Raw genomic sequence first — 20480 nt, 5'->3', positions numbered from 1 at the left:
TGGTTGAACATGGAGCTTACTAGAAATAGATTTTATCTGGGTTAGCTCCCAGAAGGCACACACACATACGTGCACATATGCAGGCACGCATGTGCTCAGCCCTGGCCCTAGTTAGCAGGTTCTCAGGTTCTGTGGAGCTGTGGGGTGGGTGTGTTGGGAGCCGCAGGTGCCCCCCCCCCACCCTTGCAGGGCTGCCGGGCGCCCCGCGCATCACCCCCACCGCTGACCGGATGCTGCAAGGAGCACGTCCAGGCAGGCGGCGTAAGTGCCCTGGGGAAGGTGGCTGCTTGCAAAAGCTGCAAGCTGCCACGTGCCCCGCTTCCCACCCCGTACGCCATCCAGGCTCCGCTTTAGACACGGGAAGATCTCCTCCGAATGTCCTCAGTTTGAGATCCTGGGGCCTCAGCATTTGCTGGCCGGGGTCACCCAGCGAACAGACACGAAATGGGTTTTACTCAAGCGGTCACACATGGCGGCTTGAGGACATTCCACACACGTTTACAACATTTTATTTGGTCACCCCCTCCTCTGCTAACAGTGAGTGATATTCACTCTCCCCTCTGCTGTCAGTCAGGCCAGGCCTCCCCGTTCCAGGCCCGCGGCCTTGGCTCCCGGCAGCTGACGGACTTCCAGGTGCACATCTGACTCCCACGCTCCACCAACGGCCCCGGGCACCCTGGGAGCTGGCTCTTCAGTTGGTCGTGCAGATCTGGTCGCAGCAAATCGTCTGAGCTGGGGAGCCGGGTTGCCGGGGGCTCCGGGTGGACGCTGCCACTCTTTGACCAGGCTCCTCTCACAGGGGGCTTGGGTGCACACCCCAGAGGGACGCTGCAGGGCGACGGCCTCGCGGCGCCCCCCACCCCCGCCCCTGGACGTCCAGCCACCACCCCCGCCCAGCCTGGCCCTGCCTGCCAGGCCCCGCCCCCTGGAGCCAGTCATCCCGATGGCTGGCACTTGCGCTCAGGTCTGTGATGCCTCAGAACGAAGACTCTGTGGCCTCATTGTTAAAGGGGACCAGTATCATAAAGGGGTTGGAGAACCGAGTGCAGCGGCACAGAAAGAAGAGCCTGGATGGCGGTGTGAGCGTGACTGTGCCAGGCGGGGCCCACCTGGGCTTGCGGGAGGATTCCACGGAAGCCCTCAGCGGGCGCCTGTGTGTCCTGCACACAAGGGGCTGCCCTGTGGGACCTGGGGGCTGAGGCCGGCGATGTAGGTCATGCAGAGGAAGGGTGACCACGTCACTCAGGGCCAGCATCCCAGCCCAGGCCTGTGCCCCCTGAGAACAGGCACTGAGATCAGAAAATCCCCTGTTTTCTTCCACAGTCGCTGGACCCAAGTCCTGGGCTACTGCCACCTTGATCTTTCCTGGTCTCTTTGAAAATGGGTCTGTCTGCACGGCCAAACAACATAAAGCACAAAACTACCGAAATGCTGGAGTGTAACAATCGTTAGGTTTAAACCCCGGGCGGTTACAAGGTAAGCCGGTTCCACGGGGGGGATACGCCAAGCCCGCTCCAGTGGGTCCGAGCCGATTCACCCCAGGCACCCCTGGCTGGGGGCTCGGGCTGCGGTGTGGAGGCACCTCTAGATGACCGAGGTCTCTGTCTGCAGGAAGGACAGGGCGCGGGAGCCGCGGGGGACCTGCAGGGTGCCCTCCGAGCCGCTCCTCGAGCCGGACAAGCTGTGCAGCCTGCAGTCCCGGCCGGAGGGCCGGCTGGGGCACAGAGTCGGCCGCCACATCCTCCCCAGCTCGCTCTGCACCTGGGGCGGGGGCGAGAGCAGGCGGGGCTCAGGCGGTGGGCAAGCTGGAACCGAGACCCCAGCTTCCCCCTAGGGCGAATGCCCGTGGATGAACGCTTCCCCTTCGGCCCTTTTCTGGGTGTGGAGGGTGTGATATCCATGGACGCGGGGCGGGGACAGACGGGCCTGGGAATGAAGAAGCGGAGAAGGATGCGGGACCAAGAGAAAGGAGGTCAGACTACGGAGCCCAAGGCTTCAATCCAGAGGCAGCGGCCGCTACACCGAGAGCCCGAGAGGGCTAATTCGCCTTTTCAGAAAAGACCTCCTGTGGAAGCCGGGGCCCCAGCGCTTTGCCCTACAGTCCTGGTTCTGCTCCCTGGCTCCCGGGGGGAGGGGGTGTCAGGGGGGTCCGGAAAGAACGAGGGGAGGGAGGTGCAGGAGTCGCTCAGACGACACGGGACAGGGAGGCACGGAGCACGCAGCAGACGCCGGCTCGGCCGGGGGAGCGGAGACGGCTGGACACAGCCGGGGTGGGGCCCGGACGGGGGACCTGGGACGCCCCGGCGCAGGGGGCGGGGCCGGCTGGGAGCCAGGCGTCCGCTGCCCGCCTCCCCGCCGCCCGCGGTCCAGAGCCGGGGTTCTGGGCGCGGAGGGGTCTCCAGGCTGACCCTCCCCTATCTGAGGACTCTGCGCGGAGGTGCTGCTTAGGGATGGGAAACGTTTACAGAGCAGAGCCGGCGCTTTTCCTCGGCCTGGAGTTTCCTGCTACTCCCGCCGCCGATGCTCGCTAGCGCTCCCGCTTGGCAGCCCCGAAAGAAGCGAGGAAAGCGATGGAGGGAGGGGACCCTGAGGACAGCGCGGGGTGACAAGGAAGACGCGCGAGGCGCCGAGCGAGCCGCTGGAGAGGCAGCCGCCACCCAGGTGAGGCGAGGTTATAGGCGGGGCGCGGCAGAGGCAAAGCGGCGGGTGGGCGGGGCGCGGCCGCCGGGGGTGCGGGCTGGCTGGGGGGCGGGGCTGTCCGGGGGGCGCGGCCGCCTGGGGGCGGGGCTGTCCGGGGGCGGGGCTGTCCGGGCGCTCGCCTGCGGACAGGCTCTGGGACGCTGCGGGTCGGCGGGGGCGGGCGAGGTGTGCGGGAAGACGGAGCCGAGCGCCGCGGGCGCCGGGCAACGGCACTGACCCCACAGCAGGGCGGGCCCTCCCCAGGGGTTTCAGGGGCGTTTCAGGGACTCCCTCACAAGCCGAGAACCTGTGCTTCCCGAGGAGGTCAAAGGACTTACTTCACTGTTCAGAAAGCAGTAGAGGACCGCCACCACCAGGCCCTGCAAGCAAGCGAGAAGGGCGGTGGGTCAGAGCTCACTCACACCCTCCCCTCCCCGGGATGCCCAGCCCCTTCCCACGCACCTGGAAGGATCCGATGCACAGTTCGAAGAGTATCTGGTACTTGGAGGAGATGCCGATGGGAAACACGGCGAACAGCATGTAGTGGACTCCAAAGAGAGGGATGAGCAGCAGGGTGGACTTGGTGAGCCTCCTGCACCACAGGGGGGGGGGGCCCGAGCTCCCGAGGTGACCCGACGGCCGCCTGCTGGCCAGCCCAGGGGCCCCCTAGCTTTGACACCACCCCACCCCGTATGGACTGAGTGTGCAAACGCGATGATGGCCACCACTTTGCCTCATAAAGCAGCAAAGCTCTTCCAAGAAATCCTGACGAGTTTGCCAAGGATGACATTGCTCTGAGCGGGTCTGACGGCCCCGTGTGCCACTGGCTTTAATAGCCGAGACCATCCCCAGCCTTTGGAGGATGGGGGCAAGTTTTACTTTCAGATCAAAAGCAGGGGTGGCCCCCTGAGCACAAGCGTGACAGAAAGTGTTCCCGCAGACGTCTGTTTATGGGTCCTGGCAGGCGACCCTGCTCTGGATCGCACAGAGTCCGAGGAATCAGGGAACCTGGACCAGATCTAATTTCTCTGCCTATCGAAGAGCTCTTACCCTCCCTAATCAAAGAGCAGATTTTCTTCTCACTGCATTTGTGTTGAAAATAAAATACCTGACCTCAATCCTCCCCCACCCCACCCCCTTCGAAGCCCCTCCCGCTCCCCGAGCAGGTACAGGACACATTAAGTCAGGGCTTCTCAGCCCTACCTGCACCAGAACCACCTGGAGGTCGTGTTAAAACGCAGACCTGAGAATTCTTCTACCAGGTGCCCAGAGATGCCGAGGCTGCTGTCGGGACCCCACTTTGAGGACCACTTCTATAAGCCACTTCTGACATGAGAATCATCTGGGGGATTTTCAACCTCTTCAAGTCCAGGCTGCCCCTCATCCAGTTAAATCAGGTCTCTGCAGGTGGCCCAGCACCTTCCCAGGTGACTCAACCTGGCCACATTTGGTGTAGCAAGCCCAGCACGTTCTAAGGGTCAGGAGCTTTGGGACCACCGCGGGGCTGGTCAGGAATGCAGGGGCCTGGGCCCCCAGGTGGTACGTGTGCATGTCCAGGCCCCTGGGTGACCCCAGAACCGGCAGCCGCTCCAACAACCCGCCTCATCCTGGCAACTCTGAGCGGTGGGAACCGAGGCGGGAGGCACCTCCGTGCTCCTCCGCATCTCCTCTGCTTGGTGGACCCCAGCCCACACTCAGAAAACAACCCGCCTCATCCTGGCAACTCTGAGCGGTGGGAACCGAGGCGGGAGGCACCTCCGCGCTCCTCCGCGTCTCCTCTGCTTGGTGGACCCCAGCCCACACTCGGAAAAAAGTCACCCTTTGCTTTACATATTTTTGAGGCACTGTGGCACTTACAACAAGATCTCCTCTGTACTGGGCGATCTGCACAAACTCTGAATCCCAGACGCTCTGCACCAGATGTGAGCATGCCCTGGGCCTTGGTGGGCAGGGAAGGCCTCACTGGCCACCCAGCTGCCGGACGTGCAGCTCTGAACCTTTGACTTTGCAATACCCACGGTGCACTTGCTACCTTCACTACCTCGGTCTCTGCCGCCCAGCGAGTGAAGGCTGGGATTCTGCAGGGAGCTGCCCTTTATTTAAATGTTAGCGAGAACCTGCCTGGATTCTCACTATTGATCCATCTGGAATTTGCTGTTGTGCTAGTTTCTAGAAAAGGGATTTAGAAGCTGGACCCCTGGGGCCCTGTGCCTGGACATCTGCCACTACTGTTACGAGACAGATACACAGAAAAGATGTGCTCTGCCTTTTTGTTATCCTGGAAAAAGAACAGATTCTATCATGCCCACTTTATTTTGTTTCCAAAGTAAAAGCATCCATCTCTAAGATCCGCTTAGGAACGCTCCCAAAGAGCCCAGAGGAAAGGTCAGCGTGGCCCTGAACAAGATGTGCAGAAACTGGAAGTTCAGTTGGAAGGGCAGCCTGAGCTGCAGGCATGGGGCGAGTCCAGGAACCAGCCCGGCTTCTCACCTGAGCAGTAAAGATGCTACTTGGAAGGTTCGGCTGAAACCACTTTATCCTTTGTGGTCTGACGTGGAATCCTATCTCTAGGCCTGACCTCTGATGTGGGCTGGGCAGAGACTGTCACACCTCAGGGCACAGTTATATGTATATGTTTACCAAACTCTATCGCAACACTTTGCTGGTGCCAGCCACTAAATGTCTTTTGAATATTAACTCTATCAGTCCTTATAACCTTGTGACAAGTATTATTATTATTATTTCCACTTCACAGGTGAGGAAACCGAGGCAGAGCAGTGCAGTTACCTCCCCCAGGCCTCCAGCTGGTACATAACCCAGCACTGGGCTGCTGACCACAGGGGATGCCACCTGTCTCCCCAGGTCCACCCTGCTGTCTAAAGGAGGGGAGGGAAGGAGACAGCTGAGGGGGGGCCCACCCTGCAGGGGCAGTCAGGTAACCCACCCAGGGTCACGCAGCTTCTGCAGCTGCAATTCCAACCCCAATCTGCCTGTATCCAAGGCTCCTATCAGCTCGACCAACCACTCCACACTAAACTGGCTTTATTTTATACTCGAGTTGTGGGCTTTATCTTTTCTTTATAAATTCTTGATAGAAATTCATATGACCCTCAAGTTCCTTTACGGAGTTCTCAGACCCTTATTAATCAGCTGGATGATGGGGAGTGATTTACTTAACTTCTCTTCCCCACGAGGGAGATGATGACAGCCATGTTCATGTTGTCATCCAGGCAACAAACATCACTTGAGTTATTATTAAGTACAGGGCGCGACATGAGGTGTCCCCTGGACCCTGTGGTCTGATGGGCAAGAAAGAACTAAATATAAAATACAAACAACGTGTGGCCAAGGAGAGAAAAGTCAGATTACAAAACAGGAGAGCGGGCAGAACACTTCAATAAGCTGCTCTCTAGAGGACATCCACGCTGGAATGAAGGAGAGGAACACGGCTTGAAAAATTGCCATGGCAACGCTGGCCTTTGGACAAGACAGTCCATCTCCGGGGGTCCCTGTAAAGTGGCCAAGAGCACACTCCTGCGACTAAAGGAGAAAAGCTGGGGTCATCTGCAGGGTCTCGCACCCCAGTTTTGCTGCTCTCCACACATATACTCAGAGTTTCCAGGCTGCCTGAGGTTGGTGAGGGTGGCTCAGAGCTGGAGCTAAACAAATACTCACTTGTACTGTGACTGGTCATTGCCGCCGACATCTGGGGATGTCAACTTCTGCAGTAAAATTCGTATAATACTAACAAAAAGGATGAAATTGACCTGCACGAAAAAGAGACGACACGTTTGTGTGTGAAGTCCCCCTGCAAGGGAGGTGGTGTGGCCGGGACGTGTGTGCCTCTGCTGTTTCAGAAGCACCAGGGCCCTGCCCCTAGTTCTGCTCTTCCCTGCCCCACCCCCTGAGTCAGAGCCAGACAGTGTCTCTCTGCTGCATCACATACGTTCCGACCCCAGGGCACGGCAGCTGAGTTGAGAAAATTAATTTTGAGACGTGAAATCCGCAGGTGGAAATCCAGTTCTGCTCTAAGGCTGCACACCTGGGGGACCTGACTCTGACCCCCACCCCACCCCGAGGTTCCCCTGGAGGACTGTCTCTTTCTCGCCCTCCGCTTCACTGAGAATTCGTCCTGAAGGTGGGCCAAGCCCACCATGCAAGAGCTCAGCCTCAGGGTACTTGTCTCAGAAGACCTAGTAGAACGGGCCCTTTATAGTTACTACCAGACAGTGGGCTCGCTCTCTGCCCAAGTGTGCAACCCGGCAGGCAACTCACGTTTCAATACAGAAATGACTTACTATAATAGAAATTAAAATTGGTGTTCGTATAACCCACCAGGGAACACTGTGGTCATTGGTATCCCAGCAACTGTTGAAAAGAGAGAAGGAAAATCACGTTACCACCAATTCCATCTACAAACCAAGCACAGGAGGATAAGCACGCCGCAGACTCACCCTTTCCCCGGGGGCTTGAACACTTTCCCCGGGGGCTTGCGAAACAAAGCGCCCCGACCGTGAGCCCTCTCACTCACGCGGCTCCTTAGGGGGTCCCTCCTGACTGCCACGCGCTCTCTCCAGCAGGAAGCTGGGGTGGGCGGCTTGTAAAATGCCTCCAGCTCACTCCGTCACCCACACCCCTTCCCAGCAGGGGCAGAGACCCACCCTCGTCCTGGGTCCTAGCTGGTTGACAGCAGGATGTGGAGTCCTTGGAACCCAGCGTACGCTGCCTAGACCCACGGCCCTGGCTGCCCCTGCAGGTGCCTGTGGCGTGTGAGTGAGCCAGGCTGAGGCCAGGAGAACCGCCCCAAGTTCCAGGGACAGAAACACACCAAATCAACTGGGACTATGTGAGCTCCCAGCTTTGGGTGGTTTGTTACTGGTAGTGGACAACTGGTAGACCCTGGGTCCTGCATGAGGCACAGCGCCGGTGGTGGGAGCTCTTGGTGCTTGGGTCTGGGCCACGGTCTGGCTCACTGTGCACACGAGGCAGAAGTGCTCTGGGCCCTGGTCCAACTGCGCTACCTCGGAGAGCTGCGCCCCAGCTGGCCTCTCAACCCGGCCTCCTCGCTGGGCTGGCCGCTCCGTCTCTGCCTGGTTGACCCCAACCTCAGCTCCGCTGCCAGGCCCAGCTCAGCCCCACCTGTCCCTGGGCTCTTCTCCAAGCACTCCAACCCGTATTCCTCCCCGTGCAGTTCAACGTCCTCCCCATCCGTGTCCAAAGGCTGCCTTTGACCAGATACGAAGCTTCTCTCTGGTTTCCCAAGACCAGTGATGCCAGGACCTCAGTGCTGCTTGACCTCTCTTTACAGGCATGGCACTCACCCTGTGTCTTCTAGTGAAAGCCTGGCCGCAGCCCACGCACCTGTGCAGACGGTGGGGATGCCTGCAGAAAGACACCTGGTGACCACAACCCCATGCTGGTTACTTGCACCAGCCCAGCAGGGGCACACGTGGGAGCTTTCATTAGCCTGATGGTCAGGGACAAGGGCCTTCCGATGAAAAGATCAAGTGGAAGCTCTTCATAAATACATACAGGCTTATGCTCATGCCTTACTAAGCAGTGAAGATAACTGAGTATGTGTCTGAAGGCTTCACAGTCCTGAAACACATCTCTGTGTTTCTGGGTGTCGGTGTCAACGTGCTGGGGAGGCTGTGTTCAGACTTGGCAAAGACCTGCAGGGGAGTCCCTCGCTGTGAAGGTGGGGGTCCCGCAGCTGACGCACAGCCCTGCTGATGGGCACGTTAGTGGGACCTCGTGATGGATGGCCTCCCTGCTTCTCCTCCTCCCAGGCCCCTTCCTTCTGACTTGCCCACCATCAGGGTTTGCCCCAGCAATGAGAGTCAGAGCAGTTTTAAATCAGGTCCTGGCTCCCAGAAATACTAAGCTGTTGGCTCTAGAAAAGCTCTTCCTACAGGGGCGGCACAGCATTTTTCTGAGCTGAAAGCACCTGCATTTATAGGTCAGAGAGGACAGCAATCAGGAACCTGGGGGGTTTGGGGGTGGCAGTGGGCTGTCGGGGGGAGTCCTTACCCCATCCAATCAGGAGATAGGCCACAAAGCGCCGGCTAGGGGAGAAGATGGCCACCAGGAGGGTGTGGAGGTACAGCCCCTCCACCAGGAGCCAGTAGAAGTTGGCCATGATGCAGTACTGGAAGAAGACCAGGCTCAGCTTGCAGCCCACCTGGATGCCACAGACAGAGTGAGAGAGCACACTGCGTTTGGATGAGGACTTTCGGGGCGGGCAGCCGGCTCCAGGTCCCAACGCGAGCCCGTGCTGCACGAGGCACGTGGCCACCCAACACAGAGGTGCCGCCTGGAGGTGTGTGCCTGTTCAGGTGAGGCCCTGGAACTCGCTGGAGGGTAGCATGGGGCCCAGGCAGATGCACAGTGTCCCTGAGGGTGACATGTAACTTTGAGAGTGACCATGTGGGGCCTGGCACGCTTGGCTGACCTCCCTCTCCTTCCTCCTGACCCCCCTCCTCCCTGCATCCCCCCTCCTCCCTGCATCCCCCTCTCCTCCTGCATCTCCCTCTCCTCCCTGCATCCTCCTCTCTTCCCTGAATCCTCATCCACCCTGCATCCCCCTCTCCTCCTGCATCCTCCTCTCCTCCCTGCATCCCCCTCCTCCCTGCATCCTCCTCTCCTCCCTGCATCCCCCTCTCCTCCTGCATCCTCCTCTCCTCCTGCATCCCCCTCTCCTCCCTGCATCCCCGTCTCCTCCCTGCATCCTCATCCACCCTGCATCCCCCTCTCCTCCTGCATCCCCCCTCCTCCCTGCATCCCCCTCTCCTCCTGCATCCCCTCTCCTCCCTGCTTCCCCCTCTCCTCCTGCATCCTCCTCTCCTCCCTGCATCCCCCTCCTCCCTGCATCCTCCTCTCCTCCCTGCATCCCCCTCTCCTCCCTGCATCCCCCTCTCCTCGCTGCATCCTTACCCTCCACTCACTTCCACTTTTTCTCCTTTGTTCTTCCTCACTGTGCACTCTTAACAAGAGATGGAAAAATAAAGGAATAAACAAGAAACCCACCAAATACATTATTTCCCCAGGAGTTTTGAAAGGGAAAAATTATGTATTACATAAAGTAAATGCATTTTTAATCTCTCAGACCTTCATATAAGTAAACATATCAGGTATTTCCACGTCATGAGCAAACATGAAATTGAGGCTTTCAATCACTAAGCTTATATAAGTGAGCTGAAAACAAGAACAGTACTTTTACTTCTATCCTCCTTCTGTGTCTTTGCAGCCGCCTCCCCTAATATGTGTATGTGGCTGATGGGTGGATGTACTTGCATATATGTGGACACACTCGTACACGTGTATGGGGTGGACAGAGCTGCAGACAATGCACGGCAGCCTCTCAGCTGGCTCCCCGGGGTCATGAGGCGCTTGGACTCACAGCGGCTCCATCCTCTCCAGGACGCTCCAGCCCCTGACCTCGCACCAGGTCTCTCTTGCCTAAGTGGAGTGTGGTTCCGTCTCTTTCTAAGGCGGTTACGGTTTACTGATGCTGAGGGCGGGGAGGGGGTCTGCATGTGGAGGCGGCCCGCTGGACATCGGGGCTGGGCCGCCGTAAGTGGAAAGACGCACGTGACAACACTGCTGTGGAGACAGGAGAAGCGACCCAAGACCTCGTTGGGACAGTGACAGAGGCGCGTGCTGGGTGTCGAGGAGGGAAGAGCTCCACACCCACGGGTGGAGGGAACCTGTGGTGAGCCCTGCTGGCCGGCGCAGAGGGCACGTCCTGCACACGCAGCATCCGTAGCACCCGTGGCATCTCTGCCTTTGGAAAGCTGTCTAGCACTATCTGTCGCAATGTAAACACATGTGCCCTTTGGTCCCTCCAGTCTCTCTCCAGACCCACCTGACCGAGGTGAGAGCACTGGTGCACGAAGATACACGTACACTGACGCTCGTGGGGACAGAAGACACAAAAACAGGGTGTCGCACAGGTTACGTCACACCTGCACGGGAGATTCAAAGCAGACCCTGAGACACCGCTAGACTCAGAGGATTTCCAGGATATCCTGTTGGAGGATTTTCTCTAGACTGGAGCACGGTTTCCACAGGTTTAGATCAAACCCAGACCAACAAGTGCAGAGAGCGAGGCGCCCACACATGTGCGGGCTGGCCTAGGTGGGGACGGAGGCAGGGGTTCTGTCTCCTGGTCCACGTTTTGATCCAATAAAGACACTGGCTTCTTTGAGGCCCAACTCCTTGAAAAGGACGAGAAAACAGCACCTACCATGAGGGTTGTCAAAGGCAAAATCAGGCGTCACACCTGGAGACACGCGTCCCCTCAGGCTCTATGGGGCCAGACGGCATTTCCCTAGAGTGCTGGGAAGACTTACAGCATCGGTAGGTGCTGGCTAAGAGCAAGTCAACAGGATATTTTGTTTAAACACGTGAAGATGACAGCTGCAGGGCTGGGGATATGGGCCTTGGTGCCTCTGTGGGTCTCCTGCCTGGAGCCCTCAGTGCACAGTGAGCGGCAGAGGCGATGGCGTGGTGATGTCCACGTGTGCAGTTTCACTCGTCCTGTGTCCACGGCTGCTCCACACTCGAGGACATGGGCTCCCCCAGCACCATGCAAAGCCCCTTCCTTTGGAGCCGTCTTTCCAGGGACGGAGCCAAACTCGTGATGGGACAGAGTCTGAAGGGTGTGTGTGTGCCTGGGTCTGTGCGCCTGTGTCTCTGTGTGAGCGTACGCATGCCTGTGTGTTTCTGCGTGCCTGTGCACCTCTGTGTGCATGTGTTCTGCGTGTGTGTGCACTTGTGCACCTGTGTGTGTTGATGGGCTCTTCTCACTTCCCCTTCTCCTACCCCCTCTGCCATTCTGGCCCGGGCTGTGGGCCTACGTGGCAGCTCAGTGGGCCCAGGACCCTCTGCAATGTGCAGACCCCCAGCCCAGCCTCCAGCCCTTGTCTCTGGCTCTCCGCCTCCCCCCGACCCACCCGGGACAGCAAGCAGCTGGTCAGCATTCAGCTTTGGGCCGGGTGCATCCCTGTTCAGATGCGTCAGCCTCACTGCAGAGCCCAGGGCCTCCTAGCTTACCCCTAGGCAGGTGGGACTCAGGGCAGGGACACCCAGGTCCCTGTTGCTGCCCGTCCCTCAGCCAGATCCTCCGTCTACACAGCAGGAGAAAGTTGAGAGCACCGCTCCAGGGCCTGCTGTCTGTGGGCCCGTCAGGGTCACTACGTCCTTTAATGAAGAGCTAAGTACGGAGCGCTGCTTCGAGCAGAGCTTTGAGACACAGAGACGGGACCGAAGGCTCCTCAGCGGGAGGACAGCCAGGCACCCCTGCTCCAGGCCTGCGGGTGCACCCCCAGCTGTGCAGCGGAGGCTCGATCTAGGGACAAGAGCCCAGGGGCCGCACTTCCACCTGCGGCTGGGACTTGCCAGGTGGAGGATCTTGTTGCTAATTTCTTTATTATATTCAGTCCACATGCCTCCTGGTCAAGATTATCCCAGGAGTATATAGATATTTATTGCACCTGCAGACCTAAGAAGCAGCTGAAGTTCTTCGGTGTGATAAAGGCTTTACTATGTTAAAACGACATTGACTCAAATCTGCTCAGTCCAGAGCAAGGGTGCCAGCACATGAATCCATCCGCTTGGGAGGCGGGTGGAGAACAGCATTCCGGCTAGTGTGGAAGAGCTGTGACCAGGACTAGGGTGCCGTGTAGAACCCAGGTGGAGGGTGCGACTGGGTGTCGGAAGACTGGGTAGAAGGACTTGATCTCAGAGGAGCTCAATATAAACGCACTAAACTCAACTATGCCTTAAAGGCCCACTGATGTCCACCACAAGCCAAGCCTGCACTGCAGAAACTGACAGTTAAGGTGATTCATCCTCTTGCAAAGAGCTGGGCCCGCGGGTCACGGGCGGGCACTGCGCTCCCAGCAGGTGCTGCGGGGACGCACTCACCGCGCAGGTGATTTCCACCCAGCAGTCAGGGGAAGCATCTACTGCTCAGAATCCCGGACATGTGCGGAGAAAACGGCGTCGTGCGTGGCCACCCGTGCCAGGAACATCCGGCTCGAGCTGCCGCTGGTGCTTCGGGGCAGCGGCCTCTTGGGAGGCCGGCTCTGCCTGGGGTCAGCACTCCGGCCGTGACCTCCCACCGGGCAGTGCCCACGTGCCCACCTTGTGTCTCTGGCCACCGTGGGCCTGCTCCGAGCTCAGGCCCGCTCCCGCGCCCTGACGGGGACCACCGGCTCTGGGACTTCTTCCCGATGCCAAGTGGGGTTGGAGTAAAGGGATGGGCGGTGGGGAGGGAGTTCTGTGGAGCTGGAGTTCACACAGGCACCTGCCCCCCATGAGAGGACCCCGCCCACAGGGACAGCCTTACCCAGGAGGACGGCTGGTCGGGGCAGTGCAGAGTCCCTGAGCTGGAGTACAGAACGTCGTCCTTGACCAACACCGAGATGGCCCGCAGGATGAAGGAGAGGAACAGGTTCAGGTGGATGTAGTTCCTGGTGCAATGCAGCTTCCTGCGGAGGGGGGAGGCGGTGGTGGGAGGGGAGAGGGGAGTAGAATGGCGGGGAGAGGGTGATGGGGGAGAGGGGGAGGCATGGATGGGGACAGAAGGGAATTGGAGGGGAATTGGAGGGGGATGGGAAGGGGGAGGAAATAGATAATCAAACACTGATTTGGGGCACACTTTCATAGTTGCCTGTGTGGCTTTAATCTTAAGGCTTCTTTTTTATGGAAGTTAATCATTTATTTAACTATTCCTTATTGTATATTTAAGATGTTTACAGCTTTGCATTATGATAAATATTTTTGTGCATAAACCTTTTCCCTTATTTCTGACTTAGCGCCTTAGATCAGAGTCCTAGAAACAGGAGTTCAGCATAAAAGTATAAAGCAAAGCCGTGCTCAGTCGAGCCTGCGGTGGCATGCCCCCACTTCACAGATGTGCAGACCACCCATCTTTGCAGCAAATTTCCGGCAAGACCCACATCAAAGGACCTGTCTCTGAACTTAACTTTATGTGATATTTTGCTTCTCTAAAAAATGCTCAGAACATTTTGTTTATAGTTATTTTACAACACTTAAATTCTGCTTTGGAGAAGACTTAATTGGATACTTGCTTTAACTCTGACTTTTAATTGTCTGGAGTCTTTAAGAAACAAGCTGTCCCACACAGATGCACTTCCAACATTGTTAATCATTAACTCTTTAGGGTTAAGTAAAGTTTACAATTTTTGAAGAACATTAAAAAATGTATACTAAAATAGACTTCCACCTGTGGCTACGAAGGGAAGCTTATCTGACTTCCCTCCCACTAGGGGGTCAACGTGATTTAAAAAATTATCTACTTGGAGAGCAGCGGAAGCAGCTAGGACTCGAAGGACAGGGTGCTGGTGAGGAGGGAGGCACTGGGGCTCTTTGGGCACCCACCTCCTCTTGTCTCCTGGGCTGTTGGTTAACCTATGTCTCAGGGCACAGCAGCCAATTAGAGAACAGGGGCCCAGAGCTTGTAACATCGTCACTGGACGGAATGGACAACAAAGGAAGTTAAGGGCTTTCAAGTTAACAGACTCCAGGAGCAATGATTCTGGAGAAAAGGAAAACACAGAGAGCCCAAAATTCAGCACGCAGTTATCTACTGAGGTTTTCCTTTCCTTTTTCCATTTCCTAAGGTGTTCATGTGTTGGATGAGTAGAAAGAGTCCCAGGCCTTCATCTGAAACCCCTAAAAGGCTATGACGTAGGAATAATGACAAAAAAGCCTTCACAGAGCCTGAAATACAGCCTCAAGTCAACTCAATCCCTGCCTGGCTCAGGCTGGTCTGCCCATGTTGCTAGAAAAATTAAATCCTCTCTGTAGTAAGAGATCATCTAAAGTCTCTACAATTTAATTATATGTAATTTCAGTAAATTAATAAGTATGCTATAAACAGTACCAAGTGATCAAATACAGTTAAAAAGGAAAAAACAAAAACAAAAATAAACAGAGAACAGAAGGAGATCCAGACGCTGGCATTTTAAGACATGGACTGTAAAATTACTCTGATTAATATAGCCAAGAAAATTGGTGAAGATATGGAGAACCTTATTAGAGGATGGAATTAATTGTAAAAATCAGATGGAAAATTGAAAACTTAAAAAAAACCCCTGAAATTAAGAATTAAATAGCTGGGTCTAACATTAGAGTAGACACTGTAAATCAGAGTATTATAAGTTGGAAAATAGATCAGTAGAATATGTCTAGACGAAAATAGAGAGAAACAAAATAATGTAAAATATAAAGAAATAGGAAATATATGGGAAATGATGAAAATGTTAAACATACTTGAAAATGGAGCTTCAGAAGGAGAGGAGAGAGGATAAAGTAGAAGCAATTTTGAAGAGATACCAGCCAAGAATGTTTGAAATTGATAAATAACAGATTAAAGAAATTCCACTAACTCCAAGAAGGAGGATTACAAAGAAAACCACACTAGAGCCCATGATAGTATAACTGCTAAAAACCAAAGACAAAGAAAAAAGTCTTCAAAGCACCCAGAGAAAGACTCATCCTTCAGTGGAATAATGGTGAGACTGGCAGCTGACTTTTTCAAAAGAACTAATGATGCACATCTTTAATGTGAGGAAAGAAAACAACTGCCCACAAAAAATGCAATACTATCAAGAACATCCTCAGACATGAAGGCAGGGCTTCCCTGGTGGCGCAGCGGTCGGGAGTCCGCCTGCCGACGCAGGGGACGCGGGTTCGTGCCCTGGTCTGGGAAGATCCCACATGCCGTGGAGCGGCCGGGCCCGGAGCCTGTGCTCCGCGACGAGAGAGGCCACAGCAGTGAGAGGCCCGCGTACAGCAAAAAAAAAAAAAAAGGCAAAATTAAGATGATCTCAGGCAATCAAAAATCATGAGAATTCACTCCTGGGAGGCCTGTGCCGAAGGAAACACTAAAAGGAGATCTTCAGGCAGGAGGAAAGTGATCCTGGATGGAAACGTGAAAATTGAAGGAGGAATGAAGAGCACCAGGACAGACAGACAGGCAACTGAAAATAAACACTGACTTCCAGACAACAACCGTAATCATGCCTTGTGGTACTTATAAAATGCTATGAAGTCTTGAGTTGACTGGGAAGCAGTAAAAATAGTAACTGGAGGTTAACACCTATGAGACAAGGATGCATGTTGTTAATATGGGGTGAAAACCAGAAGAATAATAGAATATATAACTAACAATCTGAAAGGGGAAAATTGGAATAATAAAAATACTTGACAATTTAAAAAGAAACACGAAGTGAGTGCAGGAGCAATGAAGCAGCTGAGACAACTGAAAGCAAAGAGATAGAAGACGGATTAAAACTCCAAGTTGTCAGTAACTAGTCTAAATGTGAGTGTAAAATACTGTATGTAAAAATAAAAATAGACTGGAAATAAAAAGCAAATCTCAATTAAATGGAGCTTGTAAAAAAAAATAAATGGAGCTTGTAAAACACTCAAATTAAATATAAAACAGGGAAGTTCAAAGTAAAAGCACAGAAAATATATCTTGCAAATATCAAATAAAGAAAGCTAATATAACTACATTAATATAAGAGTAGATTTTTTAAAATCAAGGGACATTACTAAACATGGACAGTTTAATAGGAAAATAAAACATTAAATGGGTATGCCCCTAATAACATAACCTTAAAATATATAAAGCAAACAGTGAAAGAAATAAAAGAAGAAATAGACAAGTCCACAATTATAGTTGGCAATTTAAATACATGTCTGTCAGTAACTGATAGAACAAGTAGTTAAAACAAACAGTAAAATTTAGAATATTTAAATAACATGATCATCAAAATTATGTAAATGACATATGTAGCATACAAACCAATAACTGTGGAAATTATATTGTCTTCAAATGAAAATGAAACTTTTACTAAAATAGACCACATTCTGAGTCATAAATCAAGTCTCAACAAATTGTAGAGGATTTAATTCATGTGGTATGCTCTCTGATTACCATGAATCAAGCCAGATTACCATGAATTAAGCCACAATCCAACTTGTTACTAATTTTCTATTCAGCTTAGAAATTAATCTATAGTTTTCTGTAGCCTATGAGTTAAAAAATAATTTTAAAAAAGAGTTTAGAAAAATTAGAACTCAATGATAACGGAAAACACATATTTAGATGTAGAAGATGGAACTAAAGCAGGTCTGAGAGGGAAATGCATAGGTATAAATAAATGCATTTTAAACAAAGGAAGGCTGAACACACACCTAACTTAAGCTAGAACAAGCCCACATAGAAGCCAGAGAACACAGAGGGAAGGAGCCAATAAAGAGAAGCGCACAAGCCAGGCCATTAATGAATAAGCATACGGGGGAGAAAATTAAAGTCCAAAGTTGGTTCTTGGAAAACACTGATAAAACTGATAAAGCTTTATACAGTAAGATTCATCAAGATACAAAGAAGGAAAATAAAAATGACCAATACCAGGAATGAGAAAGGAGATATAAGTATAGCTTTTACATACGTGAAAAATATAATAAGAGATATAGAAATGTAGGTGAAATGAATAGATTCCTTGAAAAATACAACTTATAACTAACATAGGAGAAACAGAGAATCTGAATTGTCATATGTCTGTTTTAAAAACTTGAACCTTAAAAGAAAACCTTCCCACATGACAGCTCTCTGCCCAGATGGCTTCACTGGTGAATTCCACAAACGCTACGGAAGAAATAGCACCTTATCTAACCCACATCATTCCACAGGATAGGAAAGGGGGCACTTTATTATTCACCTATGGACAAGCACAACTGTCATATCAAAGCCTATCTTACGAGAAAGGAAAATTATATCAAATTCATGACTGTAGACACAAAAATCCTCAACAAGACACTCGTAAACTAAACCCAGTTATATAGTAAAAGGATAATATATCACAACCAACTAGGGTTAATTTTAGGAACGAAAGGTAGATTTAATATCAGAAAATCTACCTATGTATTTTTTCACATTAAATGAACAAATGATAAAAACCATCTGCTCGTCTCAATATATGCAGAAAAATCGTCATAAATTCAGCATCCATTTGTGATTAAAAACTCAGAAAACTGGGAATTGAAAGGAATGCTCTTAATCTGGTAAAGAGTATCTTCAAAGTATCTGCAGCAAACGTCACGCTTACAAGTGAAATATTGAGAACTTTCACTCTGAGCTCAAAAATAAGAAAAGGTGGTCCTCTATCATCACTTCTATTCATACTGTGCTTCACAAAAACTTGAGCTGCATATAAGAAGAATCCAGATGAGTTTACAGAATAATTATAAAATTCATAAATAAGTTTGGCAAGTCTGCTGAAGCAAGATCAATATATCAATGTCAATTCCTTTTCTAAACGTTATGTGTACACAAATATATACGACAGCATAAACAAATACCTCAGCATGACTATCAAAAGACGTCCATGATGTTTACTCAGAGAACCACAGAATATTATTGAAAGAAATTAAGAAGGCCCAAACCAATGGAAGGATCTACTATAATCACTGGTTGGATGATTAAAAACTGTAAAGATGTCCAGCCTATCCAAGCTGATCTACAGATTCAATGCAATCCAAAATGAAATCCCAGGAGAGTTTTTTTAATGGCTACTGACAAGCTGATTAAAACAATTCACATGTAAGTGCAGATGACCAACCTCTTCCTAGTGAGAAAGAAGAGCTGACAGATTTACACTGCTGGAAGTCAGGGCTCATTATAAAGGCACAGCAATGACAGCAATGTAAAAACGGCACGTGATAGATAAAGAGGGAAATAGGACAGAGCAGGGCATCCAGTCCCTTGATACACAGTCACAAAGATGCCTTTGCAACGCACTGGCACAGGTGGGCTTTCCAGGTAATGGTCCTGGAGAAACTGAATACAGAGAAAGCGAATGACCTTAACCCCTACCTCACACCATACACAAAAATAAATCACCAGTGGATCATAAACCTGTACATGAGAAGTTAAAATAATAAAAATTTCTAGATGATAACAAAGAAGAACATGCCAGAGATATTTTAAACAGGCTCAGGAAGCTCTGACTATAAAGACAGATAGATGGTCAATAGGCTTCATTAAAATGAAGACCTTTCGCTGATCAAAAGACTCATTAGGGGGGTGTAAAGTCGAACCACAGTGCTAGAGATAAAATCTGTGATACCCATATCTGACGAAAGGCTGCTCTCACAGGACTCCTAAAAATTAACTTAAAAAAAGACAGACAGCTGAATAGAAAAATGAGCAAACACTTGAAATGGTCCTGCAGGGAAAAAAGTTTCCAAACACATTATATCATTATTCACCAGGGAAATGCACATTAAAAACACAATTCTATATTACTATAGACAATGGGGGGGGGTGGAGTGGAAGGAGTCTCCGCAAGGCAGGTGGGCACGTGCAGTACCTGGAGAGACTACACCTGTGCATGGCCTACGACAGGAGAGACATATGAACGTAAAGTAAACATGAATATAAATATAAGTGTGCACACACACACGCACATCTGAAGAACTGTGTACGCGCGTGCAGGAGAGAACTCACAAGAATGTCCACAGCAGCCCTGCTTGTGGTCGCCCCAAACCGAGAGGCACCCACGTCTCCGTGGACACTGAACAAAGAAATGAGTTGTGTTATCTTCACACAGCAATAAAAAAGAACAGGATAACTGCACGCAACAATTCGGAAGAACCTCCCTGCAAAACGCTGAACTGGGGAGACTGGGGCGTTCCTTCTGTAAGATCCTAAAATAGGCAAAAGCAGTGCGTGGTGTCAGAACTCTGAATAGCGGTCACCTTCTGGGAAGTGGGTGGTGACGGACACGCAGCGGCCTGGAGATCGGCTCCTGGTGCTAACCGTGCTGGATGGCGACCCGGGCGCTGTGCTCCCTGGGGACAAGCATCACGCTGCATGTGGAGCCCTGCCCACGTCCCTGCATGCACGCTTCACTCAGAAAAGTCCATTTCTGTGTATTCAGCGTGACCCCACACCTCGGTAATGACGACATTAAATACGACACAGGAGCAGTTCTGAAGCTCAGTGACCCTGCGCTGTGGTCCGACGGCTGCAGGCTCGACGCTGCCTCGGCCTCGTGTGCTCCTCGTGCTGGGAGCTCTCATCTCTCCAAACCCTTTTCTTTCTTTTCTTCTTTTCTCCACTCCTCTTCCCTTTCCCTCTCCCCATGTCTCTCCACTGAGCGGGGCTGGGGTTTGTTGCTGTCCCCCAGGTGAGCACAGCCCCCCAGGTCAGCAAGCTGTCCAAACGAGTCACGTTGCCGGGTCTCTCAGCGACGCTTCACCACACATCTAAAGTTTCACTTCCAGGTACTGATCTAACGGATGACGGATGTAACTGAAAGTGTGTCTCCAGATGAGCCAGGCTGGGATCCGCCCCCTGATGGGGGCACGAATGGACTCCCGAAGGCGAACGGGGTGAAGGTGGTGGTGGCTCGGGGCCCTGCGCTCACCCGCTCAGCAGCCTGGGACACATGGCACCTCCGAGGCCTCCTCCTCTAACTGGTAAAGCTGGGACGTGAGAGCACTTACCTGGTGGAGGTGTCGTAAGGACCCAATTAACAAGCACAGTGTGTTAGCAATTACTGCTGCTATTCCTGGGCCTGTGAGGACCGGGGCTGCCTCGTCCGTGCCTGGACCACAGGCCACACTCGAGGGTGCCGGCAACAGTGACCGCCCACGACCCCCACACAGAACTAGGCCCCGCGTTTGATACCCAAGTCTGCATGCCCTTCGGGAAAGAAAGAGATGAAGAAATGAGATGTTCCATTTCTCCACTGTAAAGT

At 52.5% G+C, this 20480-nt stretch overlaps 1 protein-coding gene and 1 long non-coding RNA gene across 5 annotated transcripts in view; one reads left to right on the top strand and one right to left on the bottom strand.

The window, feature by feature from the left end:
- Nucleotides 1–909: 909 nt before the first annotated feature.
- VIPR2 (vasoactive intestinal peptide receptor 2) overlaps nt 910–20480 on the bottom strand; it is a 68765-nt gene continuing 49194 nt past the window's right edge. Inside the window, exons 6-13 of the mRNA XM_030854390.3 lie at nt 13031–13172; nt 8710–8860; nt 8001–8061; nt 6978–7047; nt 6355–6446; nt 3142–3271; nt 3018–3059; nt 910–1761 (exon numbers count right to left, since the gene is read on the bottom strand). Of these exons, the coding sequence (XP_030710250.1) occupies nt 1585–1761; nt 3018–3059; nt 3142–3271; nt 6355–6446; nt 6978–7047; nt 8001–8061; nt 8710–8860; nt 13031–13172 (865 nt within the window). The 3' untranslated portion in view covers nt 910–1584. The remainder of the gene's footprint in view (nt 1762–3017; nt 3060–3141; nt 3272–6354; nt 6447–6977; nt 7048–8000; nt 8062–8709; nt 8861–13030; nt 13173–20480) is intronic.
- LOC115851914 (uncharacterized) lies at nt 2186–13173 on the top strand. Of its 4 annotated transcripts, none has more exons than XR_011377698.1 (4): nt 2186–2661; nt 3030–3262; nt 3942–9014; nt 9926–13173. It is a non-coding gene; the product is annotated as an uncharacterized lncRNA (long non-coding RNA). The 4 variants fall into 4 exon arrangements; XR_011377696.1 differs by having other exon boundaries at nt 3004–3262; XR_011377697.1 differs by having other exon boundaries at nt 3001–3262.

The sequence above is a fragment of the Globicephala melas genome, chromosome 9 (genome assembly GCF_963455315.2).
Source record: "Globicephala melas chromosome 9, mGloMel1.2, whole genome shotgun sequence".
Lineage (NCBI taxonomy): Eukaryota > Metazoa > Chordata > Mammalia > Artiodactyla > Delphinidae > Globicephala > Globicephala melas.
The sequence above is the reverse complement of the archived record's forward strand: the minus strand, read 5'-3'. Positions and strand labels throughout refer to the sequence as shown.